General features: G+C 43.6%; 2 protein-coding genes across 2 annotated transcripts; both read left to right on the forward strand.

Moving 5' to 3' along the window:
- The first annotated feature begins 298 nt into the window (after window positions 1–298).
- On the forward strand, window positions 299–2,485 carry LOC120109434 (probable leucine-rich repeat receptor-like protein kinase At1g35710). Its single transcript, XM_039123195.1, has 3 exons — window positions 299–822; window positions 968–1,980; window positions 2,058–2,485. Exons 1-3 carry the CDS (start codon window positions 299–301, stop codon window positions 2,483–2,485), a joined length of 1,965 nt encoding a protein of 654 aa, XP_038979123.1.
- Window positions 2,486–2,487: 2 nt separating this feature from the next.
- LOC120109435 (MDIS1-interacting receptor like kinase 2-like) lies at window positions 2,488–4,387 on the forward strand. Its single transcript, XM_039123196.1, has 2 exons — window positions 2,488–3,550; window positions 3,903–4,387. The coding sequence occupies exons 1-2, from the start codon at window positions 2,497–2,499 to the stop codon at window positions 4,256–4,258; spliced, it is 1,410 nt and encodes a 469-aa protein (XP_038979124.1). The 5' UTR covers window positions 2,488–2,496; the 3' UTR covers window positions 4,259–4,387.
- Window positions 4,388–14,231: the final 9,844 nt, after the last annotated feature.

Raw genomic sequence — 14,231 nt, forward strand, 5'->3', positions numbered from 1 at the left:
AAATGACGGTCGCCAGCTTTTTTCCACGCTACGTCGCCATAATTCCTTGGCAAAATGCTTCCTAGTCTTTTTACGTCCATGTCAATGATGTCAGTGCAGTCGTTGTTCATTTTCGTTAATTAATATCCGGATTCGAGTGGCTATTTTCAATATTATTAACTATCCCCCGGAGCCAATGGATTTCCACTGGGCCAATAACTCCAAAAAAATTATATATATCTACTAAAGAACCGGACTCGCACTGCCTTTAAAAACCCCTCGCATTCCTCTGCCACCCCCACCACCACCACCACCCTCAATGGAATCATCGGTCCCCTTGTACTCATCATCCTATCTTTTGCTCCTACTTCTCCCATCCCTCTCCCTCCTCCTTCCTCCTCCACAAGCAACAGCTTCTCCACTATCCGAGGCCACAGCTCTCCTCCACTGGAAATCCACTCTCCAAGACCCCTCACGAGCTCTCCGCTCATGGGCCGCCCTCCACAACTCCACCACCACCTCCCCATGCTCATGGCTCGGCATCACATGCACCAGCTCCCGCATCACCAAGCTCAGCCTCCCGCGAGCCGGCCTTGTCGGCACCCTCGACGCCTCGATTTCTCCGCCCTTCCCTCCCTCGCCGTGCTCAACCCTCCGTCGCAACTTCCTCGCCGGCGCCATCCCTGCGGCCGTCGCCAACCTCTCGGGCCTCGTCTCGCTCGACCTCTCCCACAACCGCCTCTCTGGCGGCCTCCCCGCCTCGCTCGCCACCCTCTCCCTCCTCGTAAAACTCGACCTCTCTGCTAACGAGCTCACCGGAAAAATCATTCCAGCCCTCTTCGCCAATTGGACTAGACTCACCTACCTTCAACTCCAACAAAATCAGCTCACTGGAAACATCCCGACCGAAATCCGCCACCTTTCTAATCTCCGTATCCTTCGTCTATTTTGACAACCAACTACGTGGCTCCATACCTCGTGAACTAGGCGATCTCAGGAGTTTGGTCCAACTAGATTTGAATTCCAACAACCTCACCGGCTCCATTCCTCGATCCCTAGGCAACCTAACAAGGCTGGCCATACTGCGTCTCTCTTATAACCAAATCTCCGGCAACCTTCCTCATGAACTAGGCAACTTGTCCAACCTTGGCGTCTTGTCCCTGTTCACAAACCAGCTCTCCGGACCCATCCCTCATGAGATAGGGGGCCTCCAAAGCCTCGAGCTGCTTGGCCTGAGCCAAAACAGACTCCACCGGTCCCATTCCGCCGTCCATCGGCAATCTGAGCCAGCTGTTTATTTTGTATGTAACCAAAACCAGATCTCCGGTGGGCTTCCACCAGAGCTGGGAAAGCTTGCGAATTTAGAAAATGTGCATTTCGCATATAATCTTCTGACAGGTTCCATTCCTTCCAGCTTAGGAAACTTGACCCAGCTAAACCACTTGTACCTCCTATTCAATCAATTAACTGGTCCCATCCCCCGTGAATTAGGGAAGCTGGAGAACCTGGAGGTCCTGATGCTCTACAACAACTCTCTGACGGGCTCCATTCCTTCCAGTTTCCAAAAGTTGACCCAGCTACAAGTTCTGTACGTCGGCATGAACCAGATATCTGGGTCCATCCCTTCTTATCTCGGAAACCTGACCACGCTTCAATCCTTGTCTTTTTACGGCAATCAGATCTCAGGAACCATCCCACATGAACTGGGAAATCTAGTGAACTTGACTGATCTGATAGTTTCCAGCAACCAGATCTCGGGTTCGATCCCGACATCTTTATGCAACTTGACTCGCCTATCAGACCTCGAGGTCTTCGAAAATCAATTATCCGGTCCTTTGCCGCGAGAAATGGCTAATCTCACGAGCATGGTGAACCTTCAATTAGGTTACAACAATTTTTCTGGCTTCCTACCTTCAGATTTATTCAAAGGAGGACAGCTTCAGTGGCTTTCCATGATCAATACCCATTTCGAGGGCCCAGTTCCACAAAGCTTGCGAAACTGTACTCAGTTAGTAAGGATCGAACTTGAGGAAAACCAGTTGACAGGGGATATCTCCAAGTCTTTGGGGTGTATCCAGATCTGGACCTCATAGATCTAAGTTACAATAGACTCTACGGCGAGCTCTCGGCAAACTGGGGAGCATGCCGTAATCTGACCACCTTACACATGTCGGGGAACATGATCGGCGGGAAGATACCACCTGAACTTGGTAGATTGCCTCACCTTGCATCGCTTGACGTCTCTTCCAATCAGCTATTCGGAGAGATTCCAAGGGAATTGCTTCGTTTGGCTTTGCTCGAGCTGAATTTAAGCAACAACCAGCTCTCAGGAGTGATACCTTTGGAAATTGGTAATCTGTACAGTATGACCGCTCTTGATCTTTCAATGAACAGCTTCACCGGCGCGATACCGAAACAGTTGGGAGGCTGCACCCGGCTGCGCATCTTGAAGTTGAGCATGAATGGCTTGAATGGAAGCCTGCACTCGAGGTCGGGAATCTTGTAAACCTACAAGAAATGCTTGATCTCAGTCATAACTCGCTCACTGGAGTCATCCCGCAACAATTTGGCAAGCTCGTGATGCTAGAAAACCTAAACCTCTCGCGCAATCAACTGTCGGGCTCCATTCCATCATCTTTCGAAGGCATGCTCAGCTTGTCGTCGCTCGACTTATCGTACAATGATTTGGTGGGTCCGCTGCCTAAAGATCGATTCTTTGATCAGAAAGCTCGAGCAGAGTGGTTTCAACACAATAAAGGTTTGTGCGGCGATTTGCATGGTTTGCCTCCATGCCCGTCATCTATCAGCCAACATCATCATCCAAGGAATGCTCGCAAGCTGATTCTTTCGATTGTTTTCCCCACTATTGCCGTGCTTCTGCTTTTGGTTACATTCGTAGTCTTCCTGTTTCTTAGGAGAGCAAAGCCTATGAAGGAGGAGGAGAGGGAAGTCCCAGTCAAGAATCTATTCTCGATACTGAATTTTGATGGGGAGGCTGTACGCGAACAATTTGATGGAAAGGCTATCTATGAAGAAATTATTGATGTCACGGAAAACTTTGATGAGAAATACTGCATCGGGACGGGAGGATATGGCAGTGTCTACAAGGCACGGCTTCGAACGGGTCAGGTAGTAGCTGTGAAGAAGCTTCATCCATCGGAAGAAGTAGGTGATGAAAGAGGCTTTCAGAATGAGATCCAAGCATTAACCGAGATTCGCCATCGTAACATAGTGAAGTTGTATGGGTTCTGCTCCCATGCTCGATGCATGTTTCTCATTTATGAGTACATGGAAAGGGGAAATATGTCGGCCACCTTAAGCAGCCAAGAGGCAGCCATGGAGTTGGATTGGAATAGGAGAGTAAATATCGTTAAAGATGTGGCACATGCTTTATCCTATATGCACCATGATTGCACTCCTCCAATTGTACATAGGGACATATCGAGCAAGAACATTTTGTTAGATTCCGACTTTAATGCTTATATTTCAGACTTTGGAATAGCAAGAATTTTGAAGCCCGATTCGTCAAATTGGAGCGCCCATGCAGGCACACTTGGATATATGGCACCAGGTAAACTACTCGGCCAATATTATTATGCTAATTTAGCAAAGAAACTTAGTATGACTTAAATTTCTAAAGTTACATTGTTGCCTAACGAATATTAAAGCAACTATGTTTTTTTAATTATTATACTTCATTATTTTTGAATATGATTATTTTATCAAAATATATATTGCAATTTCTTTCTAGTAGGGAATATTAAATACATAAGTTTTGGTATGTCAGTATGCTGAGAGAAATATAATTACTCGCTATTTGAATTATATATTATAAGGAAACATTTTGCCAACAACACGCATACCTACCTCTTGTTTTGATAACAAATTATGACTAACTTTTTTTTTTTTGCTCTTTTATACAGAGATTTCGTATACAATGAAGGTCACCGAGAAATATGATGTATACAGTTTTGGTGTGGTGATATTAGAAGTAATGCAAGGAAGGCATCCAAGTGACCTTATGTCCTCGCTATCATCGCATGGCCAGAACATGCTTCTTAAGGATGTGTTAGACCAACGCATCTCACTTCCCACACTTCAAGTTGCAAATGACGTGATATTACTAGCTAAGGTAGCACTTGCATGCATACGTCCTAATCCGGATGCTCGACCAACAATGAAACATGTGTCCCAGTTATTCACTTCTAACAAAGATCAGAGTTTGTTAGACTATTTTCATGCAATTAAACTACATCAGTTAATGAATTTACAAGTGTAGGTTGAATTTTGGGTGGTCAAGAGGCCCAAGACACAGGCAGTATGGGTGTTAAGGTGTGTAGGATTTATTATGTTCACCGTATGACACTTAAAAATGTCAATGTATCCATATATTGTTACAATGTTATAAGTATCCTAGAAGCAAGAACTCTTTACATATGTAATCTTTTCATTATTATTTTAAAGAATATGAATTAGATCTTTTGAGTCTGTTTTCCTTCAGTGGAACTCATGATACTGCTTTGGGAGAACAAGGGGAAGCTAAGGCGGGGTTAAGTTACACACCTGAGCCTTACTCCCTATACAAAAGCCTCTACTGAAAGGGCTGGGGCTGTTAGGTTCTGTTCGCCCAACCTTGCATAATGTTTCCATGTTTCTCAGCTTTTTCTAGCTTTTTACTGTTTGCTTTTCAGTTATCGGATGATCCGTTAGTGGAAGACAGCTTCTTTAGACTAACAAATGCACAAGAACATGGCACGACCTGGCCTCAATTAATTCGCACTAGGACTTATCTTGTTAATATTAATATGAGACTCCAACTGAGCGTCCTATTTAGTCCTCCATCAGTTCTTTTAAAGAGAATGTGAGAAACCATACGGGAGTATTTAATCTCATGCTGATAGTGCATAAAAGATTTTGGATATATTTATAGTGCTGAGGATCTAAATAATACTTTTCAGATAATTTTTTTTACTGTAAAATTATTTTTTTCTATCTTATTTTTCTTCTGTCCCAAATCATTGGACTGCTTAGTACAATCTAATCCACTGACATTCTTTCAAAATCACAAGCGTTCATTGTCTTTTTGCCTCAAACTTAAGCAAGGATTTTGTGCATTGGAGAGCTTTAGTCTTGCAGTCATCGCCACATGTAATACACAAAACGTCGTAATTGTAAGACTATCTCTCTAGTCCAAACCTGAATTGAAGAGGAAGTGACATATATATATATATATATATATATATATATATATATATATATATATATATATATATATATATATATATATATATATATATATATATATATATATATATATATATATATATATATCATTAAAATGTGCATGTGAAAAGTACGGACTAGCTAGTAGATCCAGTATTGTTGAAATGTTTGATTGTTCAATTTATCATTAGTTGTCCATCCCATCTTTGAGACATCTTGATTGAGATTGGCATGCGCAAAAAGGTGTTATTTTGGCCTACATTGAAGCTGAGATATGTGGTCGTTGCATCATTGGACAAAGCTTGCAACAAGCATAAATGATGAGCAGTAGCCATCGGTATCTCTCCTTATGCTACTCATAGGTTCATCTAAGAATTCTTGTTACTATTGTCCTTATAACAGCATTTTATGAACAAGATTAGTTATATGGACTCGTACGACCATATCCTTGATCGCTAAGTAGACGAGCATCTCAATCACCTGGAAGGAGACTTAACATTGTTTGCTCTTCCTATATTTGTACTATAGTATAGTATTAGTTCCAGAACATAATCTTATCTTGCTTCTACGTACATTTCAATTCCGATGGTACTGTCCCTTGCCAGTTAAGAAGATAGACAGAGGTTTGAATCCCTCTCTACTCTTATAAATAATAATAATAATAATAATAATAATAATAATAACAATCTTTTTTTCATCACAAATCAGCTGTGACGACATCCATGCTTTGCAGAGTGCACCCCAATATTGACCATCCCAACCAAGCCGGCAATGCAGAGTGTACTTCGCCAACCCTTTAAATCATCCACCATCACTGTCGGGTGAACAAATAAACCGTATTTCTGCTGAGTGTATTCGTACTCGTATAGTATGAGATGCCCGTTTTAGCAAAAAAAAAAAAAACAAATAAGTTGTGCCACTACATGACTTGACTAGTTTTTGTTTTCCTGTTTGGGTACCAGCTTTTAAAGTTTTTTTTATTTTTTTTATTTTTTTATACAATAGTAGCTCACGTCAACCAGGCATAAGTTTCACCATCAGTATCAAGAAAAATAAGAGTACATAAAGGTACAGGATAGAATCAATCACTGTCCATAAAGCCTCTTCTAACTGGTGAGCAGCAAAGGAGGCAACCAAGTCTGCTATCGTGTTCGCTTTCTGAAACACATGAGCAACCTGAAACGAGCTGCAGCCTACCACTATGCTCTGGATGTCCCGGATTAGGGGGTGGCCATCGCCCTGTCGCCCAACATTACGAATCTACTCAGTCATCGTAGTCAAGTCACTCTTCAGGATAATGCAATCTGCCCCTAGGATCCTTCCCACATAGGTGACTGCCTCCCAAATTGCTCTGAGCTCGGCTCTAATAGCGGTCATATCCAGAGTCTCCTTTCAAGTGGAGGAAAGCTGCAACCATTTCGTGCACGGGCCAATTATGGACATTGTAAAATGGAGGACTAGCTTCCATCTTAGTATTAAGATAAGTGGCACTTGAATTTGAAGCAGCCATCAGCCAGGTCTTGGATGCTGAATTATCCGTCTTACCACTTGTATCGATAGACCCACTTTCATTTAATGCTGAGGAGATTTCTTTTCAATCAAATCTTTATCCCGATCTTCGAACTTTCAGGGGCAGGATTCGAGTGCTAAGGTTTAGCTTTCTCCGTCAGGGGGGGTCAGTGAAACACCATGACCTAAAACACATACAAATGTGATAAAACTACGATGTAGTTGAACCAATTTACTCATTTTATTTGATTCGGCTAAAACCTTGTGATGTTACCTAAGTTTACCGTCTTGGTTGCTGTATATATTTGGATTATATTCATGAGTGTACTGACGTGCAAGTGAAATATATACTATAATTGACTATATTGGTCTTCAGGTGTGATGGGACTCGGCTTTCTTTTATGATACTCTGTAATATGTGAGGTCTTTTTCTAAATCTCGGCCTCAATCTATGGAACAAAGTTTAGATGCTGCTGCATCCAGAAACGAACACGAAGGATCCAAGGGAATAAAATGTTGGCTCATTTTGAGATGAACCTGGCGATCAATATCATCATATTGAGTCCCTTCCAATCAAACCCAACAATCCACATCGCTTTTGGAGAATATCATAGTTATTCACTACTGCCATTCGATTCCGAACCTCAGATTTTACTTGGAAAGAGAGAGAAAAAGCCGAGCTAGGAGGTGTTGGCAAACTGCCCAAACTATCAAATGGGTTTAAGCTAACCATGGTTCCAATTTATTAACCCAAATCAAGAGTGGTCATGCTTGATTCTGATGCAACACATTCACAAACAATGATTGTGGAGATGAGCTTTCTGCTTGGAAAAAAGAAAAGAAAAAGTAGGCAAATACTTCACCAATATCGAGTAGGTCTCTCATGGCTTGCTCGGTCTTATAAATTCCACAGTTTAAGCCCTCTAATGCTAACATTTTAATATCTCGACATAGTCCTCTTCAGGAAAATGGACGTTCCATGAACAAGGTCTTAGTGACCCCAAAACAGCTCTATCAAAATATCCTCAGTCTAAGAAATCTCAAGACATTTTAATATCCCGCATAGTGCCCATGCCCATCCCCCATATGCGGAGCCTTCCGGCCTCGGCATACACGAAGGAGGGGCCGTCATTAGGCCATCGACAGTGGAGCACCACCAAGCACGAGATATCACAAAGCCACAAGGAAAGACGGATGCATGGAGCCAAGCTGCACCAATGGGGATGAGGTGGGAGGGGGGAGGGATGGGGGGCAACCAAGTGCGATATGGCAGGAGTCCCCCGATCGAGAGAGAGCACCGGATCGACGAATGCAGCCGCATCACCATGTGCATGCGGACGCGTCATCGACTGAAGGGGTCAAGATGGAGCATGAGGGTTAGACGCGAGTGCTCGATCGTACCGTCGAACATTGCCCGGATCACAGCTCACACGCCAACATGGATGCATCCACGTCGCACCACATGCTCCTCCCGGGCATGCGAAGCCATCGGGCCTTGGCACGTGCAAAGGAGGAGTTGTTGTTTGGCCGTTGACCGTGGAGCACCGCCGTGCAAGATACAACAGAAGGCAACCAGGCACGACGCGATGGAGTGCCTCGACCGAGATGGAGGTTGACCATATCGACAAACGCCAACACGTTTCCACGTGCAAGTGTTTGTAACTTCGAGCGGAGGTATCGGGATAGAGCTCGAGGGTTAGGAGCGAGTGCTCAATAGGACCAACAAATGCTGCCTTAGATCATAGCTCACGTGCCAACACGGTTGCGATCGTGTTGCTCCCCATGCAGTTCCCTAGTGCGTGGAGCCTTGCGGCACCGGCATGCATGAAGGAGGGGTCGCTATTAGGCCCTTGACAATAGAGCACCGTCATGTACGAGGTATTAGAAGGATACCAAGATGGTAGCCTGGTGGTAAGAAGAACTTGGACTCCACCCAAATTGTCTGAGTTCGAAACTTGTGGGCGTCGATTAAATCAGGGAACCGCATGCCCCATGCCTGGATGGCTCTGTATGGATATGCTTTTCTTCTATCAGTACTGAGGTGGCGCTGAGGTGATATACTCACACGTGGATGGCCTAGTGGGGTTTTCCACGAGTTGGAGATGGCATGCGGAAACTTGCGACCCGTATCGAACATTTCCTGATGGAAGGAGGGCCTAATGGAGGCTGCTATGCGGGTGGGATTTTACTCCTCCTCCTCCCCTCCTATTTTTTCACCAAAAAAAAAGAAGACGGATGCACGGACCAAGCAGCACCGAGAGGGGGTGGGGAAGGAAGGTGCAGAAGGGGGGTGGACAATCGTGCCTTTTGCGACATGAGTCCCTCACCTAGGCATGGGCATCGGCCCGCTCAGCCAAAAACCCAAGCCCGGCCCGGCCCTAGGCCCGTGGATTGGCGGGCCGGGCCCGGCACGGCACGTCTCGTGCCGTGCCGGGCACGGCCCATCATGGGAACGGGTCCAAACGGGCCGTGCCTGGCACGGCCCGTCTGGCAGAAAAATTCTGCTCGTTACGGGCCGTGCCTGGCACGAGACCGTTTGGACCCGTTACGGGCCGTGCCTGGCACGCCCCGCCTGGCAGGGGAGAAGAAAATAGCCGTTTCCAACGGCTATTTGTGGTTTTTTCCCAAAATACCTCTCCCAACAGTCCAAAAACGGCTAATTTGAGGGGTATTTTGGAAAAAAAAAATTTGGAGTTCTATAAATACCCCTTTCCTCCCTCATTCTCATCACACCAAACCAACTATTCTCTCCTTCTCTACTACTACTATTTCTCTCTTCTAAAGTGCTCTTTTAGCAATTTAATTTTTAGTTTGCATTTAGCAAGTGTTCAAGTGCTACACAAGAGGAGGTTCCTGTTAAGAAGAGGAGGTCACTCCTGTTGAGAGCACAAGAGGAAGCTCAGAATCTCGGCTCTACCTCTGCCCTCTGACCCTCTACTCAATTTCTCCTTGTGGTTAGTTTTTATTTTTTGCATTCATCAATTTAGATATGTCATCTTTTAAGGAAAGTCATTTTGGCGTTCCTCCTGTTTCTGAGGGAGAAGAAACTAATCCCCAACCCCATGTTCCTAGGTCCTTTAGAACTAGTGAACCGAGTGAAGATCAAACCTCTTCTCGTAAGAGGACTAGTGCTGTATGGAATGAATTTGATAGAATTATGGTTGATGGAGTCTGAAAAGCAAAATGTAAAAAATGTGCCAAACTTTATAGTTGTAGTAGTAGTGGAGGAACAGGCCATTTAAAAAGACATCAAGAGAGTCATAGGATGCATGATTCTCATGCTCAAAGTACCCTTAATATACAAGTGGGATCACTTGTAGGTAATTTTGCATATAATCATGAAAATCAAAGAAAAGCACTTGTAAAATGGATAGTTAAGGATGAATTACCTTTTAGTTTATGTGAATCTTTTAATTTTGAAGAATATGTTCAATTAAACCTACAACCTGCTTACAAAAGAACTAGTAAGCGTATATTTAGAAGAGTAGCTATGACTAACTTTTTAGCAATGAGACAATGTTTAATTGAAACGCTTTCTACTTTAAATGTAAAAATTTCATTAACTTCTGATATTTGGTCAGCATCTGTAGGTAGTAATTGTTTTATTGCCATTACTGCTCATTATATTGATAATGATTGGCAATTAAATAAACGTATTTTTGCTTTTCGTGCTTTTGATTTTCCACATTCTGGGCAACAAATTTCAAATGTCATTTATCAAACTGCATGTTCATGTAATATTAATGATAAAATTATGTCTATTACTTTTGATAATGCATCTAATAATAATTCTGCTGTTACATTATTAAAAGACTCATTGCATCCCATGTTAGATGGAAATTTATTGCATATTAGATGTGCATGTTATATCTTAAATCTTTCTGTTCAAGCTGGCATGGGCATGATTCAAGATGTGATTTCAAAAATTAGAAATGCAGTTTCTTTTATTCATGCTTCAAGATCAAGACTTCAAGAATTTAAGGAACTATGTATAAATCATGGTAAACGTTTTAAAAAATTTAAACTTGATGTAATTACTCGTTGGAACTCAACATATAGCATGATACATGATGCATACCCATATAAAAACTTATTAAGTGCATATATTAATGATCGTGGATTAGGCTTTACATTGACCGAAACTGATTGGAATAAAGGAAAAATTTTGGAAGATTTTTTGCTTAGTTTTTATAATGCTACCAATGTTCTTTCTGGTATTTATTATCCAACTTCATGTTCATTTTTACAACAAGCATATATAATTTGTCAAAAATTTGCAGAACATAGATATGATGATGTTTTAATGCCTATTATTGACCAAATGGAATCTAAATGGAATGAGTATTGGGACAAGATATGTCCTATGCATAACTTAGCTGTTGTATTTGATCCAAGAGTTAAATTGAATGGCGTGCTAATTTTACTTGATGCATACTGTGAAAATATGATTCAAGATCCTGAACCTGCTAAAAATGAGGTAAAACAACTTCTTTATGATATTTATGCTATATATGATGAAAAAATTCGTGGATCTAGATTCTCCGTACAAAGCTCTATTTCTTCTTCTAGTAGTTCTCGTTCGTCATCTATTTTTTAATTCATTGCATAGAGAAAACACACACATGCTTCAAGTTTATCTTCATCTTTAAGTAGTGAACTAGAATTTTATTTACGAAATGATCTTCAGTCTGCATATGATGAAAATCAAATAGAGAGTCTAGATGTATTATCTTGGTGGAAGAGTGTTAAAAATCAATATCCTGTTATGTCTGCAATTGCACGCGATATTTTAGCTGTGCCGATGTCCACAGTAGCATCGGAATTCGCTTTTAGTGCAGGTCGGCGTGTTCTTGACGAAAAGAGAAGTAGGATGACTGGCGAAACGGTTGAGATGCTTCTCTGCTTCAAAAATTGGTTGGATGCTGAGGTGAGACTTCAAGATAAAGGTGGACATAATACAACATCCTCTGATGATGATGATACAAACACTACTGAATAGTGAATACTGAATCACGGATGATTAGTAAGATTTCTTAATTTTTTATAATTGTATATTTTTATTTTTTAAATTGTTAAAGTGAGTCATCTCTATTTTTTCTCCTTTTTTATTGTATTCTGGAGGTCAGACCAAGGTCCAAACCTCCCTTCATGTACCATTTTGATTTAAATTAATAAACTGGTAGGGGTCTATGCCAAACCCCCCACCATTAAGGTGACTTTATATTAATAAATCCTTAGTTTTCAATATTTATTAATTTACTAAAATAAATTATTTCCATTTATTTTAAGGGGGACGGGCCGTGCCTGGCCCGGCCCAGGCCCGGTTCAGGCCCTTATGGGCCGTTCTGGGCTGGCCCGCAGGCCGTGCCAGCCCAAGCCCTTATGGGCCGTGCCGGGCTCGGCCCGCGGGCCAGAAAGTGGTAACCCAGCCCGGCCCCCTTTAAGGGGCCGTGCTAGGCACGGCCCGTTACTTTAGCAAGCGGGCTCTGCCTGGCACGGCCCGCTTCGTGCCGGGCCGTGCCGGGCCATGGGCGGCCCGGCCCAGTGCCCATCTTTACCCTCACCTGGGAGCGAGCTCAATCGGACCGAGGAACAACGCCACGAGTCCTGCGCACATGACCAGGACTTCGACCGAAGGGGTCAGGCTGGAGGCCGAAGGCCACGAGAGCAAGAGCTCCCGTTAATCAACGAACACCATCCCAATTCACAACTCACATGCCGACATGGTTGCGCCCGCATGATACCAGATACACCTCCCCAGCGTGTGGAGCTTTTCCATCCTGGCGTGCGTGCAGGAGGGATCATCATAAGGCCGCCGACAGCGGAGCACCTGATGGAATGATTAAGTTTAATCAATCATAAATCATACTTTGATTCGCTAAATCCATCCTGCATTAAACTTTGAGATGTGTGCAATCCGATCTGCAGTTGCGATCTGAATAGAGATTAGCGAGAGATCTTCTGGAGAGAGAGCTTCTAATGCATGTATTAGAGAAGGGGTCTGACAGGCTATTTATAGCCCTCTCCAGGGACCAAACGCCGTGATTAGTTACACCCGTGAAGAGTCACCCCCCATCAAGACAACCTTTCACTGCCGTGCAATTACCTTAATGCCCTTGTGATTATCAGAATTTACAAGTGACACTTGTCAAGATGTGGGTTCTAATTAAACGGGATCAAGGTTTAATTAAACGGGATCCAACAGCACCACCTTACACGGCATACCAGAAGGCAATGGAGCACAATGCAATAGGAGTCCCCTATCCAAAAGCGACCTCGTCTAGACCGACAAATGCCGCCACATTCCTGCGCACGTGCAGATGCGACTTTAATCAGAGGTGTAACTATGGAGACTAAGGGCCGGGAGCGAGTGCTCGATCGGACCAACGAACGCTGTCTCAGATCACAGCTCATACGTCGACACGGTACCGGCCGCGTCGCACCCCATGCCTATTCCAACGCGTGAAACCTTGCGACACCGATACGTGCAAAGGATTTACGAATGGCGCCTCTAATCACAACTCATATGTCGACAACGTACCGACCTTGTCGCACCACACCACACGCCTGTCCCCAATGCTCGGTTAACTGCATAACACCGAAAAATGCCACCGTCTGGCCAATTTTGCCGTTTCCTGGACCATTTTAATATATAAGTACCCAGGATCTCACCCAAAATGACTAGTCGGAAGGTATTATTTGGATTTCTTGATCCTGTATAAATACCTAAGATCTACTTAGCAAATAACCGATGTGGGACTAAATACATGCCCGCACGGGTCCTCACATACTCCCCCGTTCAAGCTCTGATGTTCTCGTCAGGCTAAGGGTTCCAATCCATTCAAATCTAATTACAAGCACCACGATCAGTCCGTGATCAGCCTCAATGAATCCATGCTGTAGTGTCCCCTAGTCCATATAGGTTATGGGCCGGATCCGCTCTGATACTATTTGTAATAACTCAGGATCTCATCCAAAATGGCTAGCCGAAAGGTATTATTTGGGTTTCTTGATTCTGTATAAGTACCCAAGATCTACCCAGCAAATAAGCGATATGGGACTAAATACACGTCCGCACGGATCCTCATAAGATTGAGCAATGGCCGGGCTAGTTAACTCTCATATTACACGGGTACGCCTCCCCAGTGCATGGCAGAATAGTAACGCTTGACTACATGGTTGGAATGGGAAACTTGACTTGATCATGAAATTGCAGTGATTTTAATACTTGTACCATCCGGACTGGCAGTCAGTTATGACGATCACGTCAATTGGAATGATCCCAGCCCTCCAACATACGGAATGTGTATTGCGCTAAGCCCATGCAAGCATCAAAGCAGCTATTAGATACCATCAACGATTCCAAAAAGACAGTGACAGGGTACTTCGCACCAACCAAATGATGGTTACCTCTCAACGGACTTTGGTGCATTCGATCTCTTTTATGCCTCCCCATGCGCCCATCCATGGGTCCACCAATTTATACCCTTCGATAGCCCACTCCAAGTGCCACCTAATGG

The sequence above is a fragment of the Phoenix dactylifera genome, unplaced genomic scaffold, assembly GCF_009389715.1.
Source record: "Phoenix dactylifera cultivar Barhee BC4 unplaced genomic scaffold, palm_55x_up_171113_PBpolish2nd_filt_p 002186F, whole genome shotgun sequence".
NCBI classification, from domain to species: domain Eukaryota; kingdom Viridiplantae; phylum Streptophyta; class Magnoliopsida; order Arecales; family Arecaceae; genus Phoenix; species Phoenix dactylifera.

Excerpts from the sequence above, each read along its gene's own strand:
- LOC120109434 (XM_039123195.1), top strand. The coding sequence starts at position 299 with ATGGAATCATCGGTCCCCTTGTACTCATCATCCTATCTTTTGCTCCTA. Across the intron at positions 823-967 it reads ATCATTCCAGCCCTCTTCGC|CGATCTCAGGAGTTTGGTCC; the intron begins CAATTGGACTAG and ends TCGTGAACTAGG. Across the intron at positions 1,981-2,057 it reads TCCACAAAGCTTGCGAAACT|ATCTGGACCTCATAGATCTA; the intron begins GTACTCAGTTAG and ends GGGTGTATCCAG.
- LOC120109435 (XM_039123196.1), top strand. The coding sequence starts at position 2,497 with ATGCTTGATCTCAGTCATAACTCGCTCACTGGAGTCATCCCGCAACAA. Across the intron at positions 3,551-3,902 it reads ACTTGGATATATGGCACCAG|AGATTTCGTATACAATGAAG; the intron begins GTAAACTACTCG and ends TCTTTTATACAG.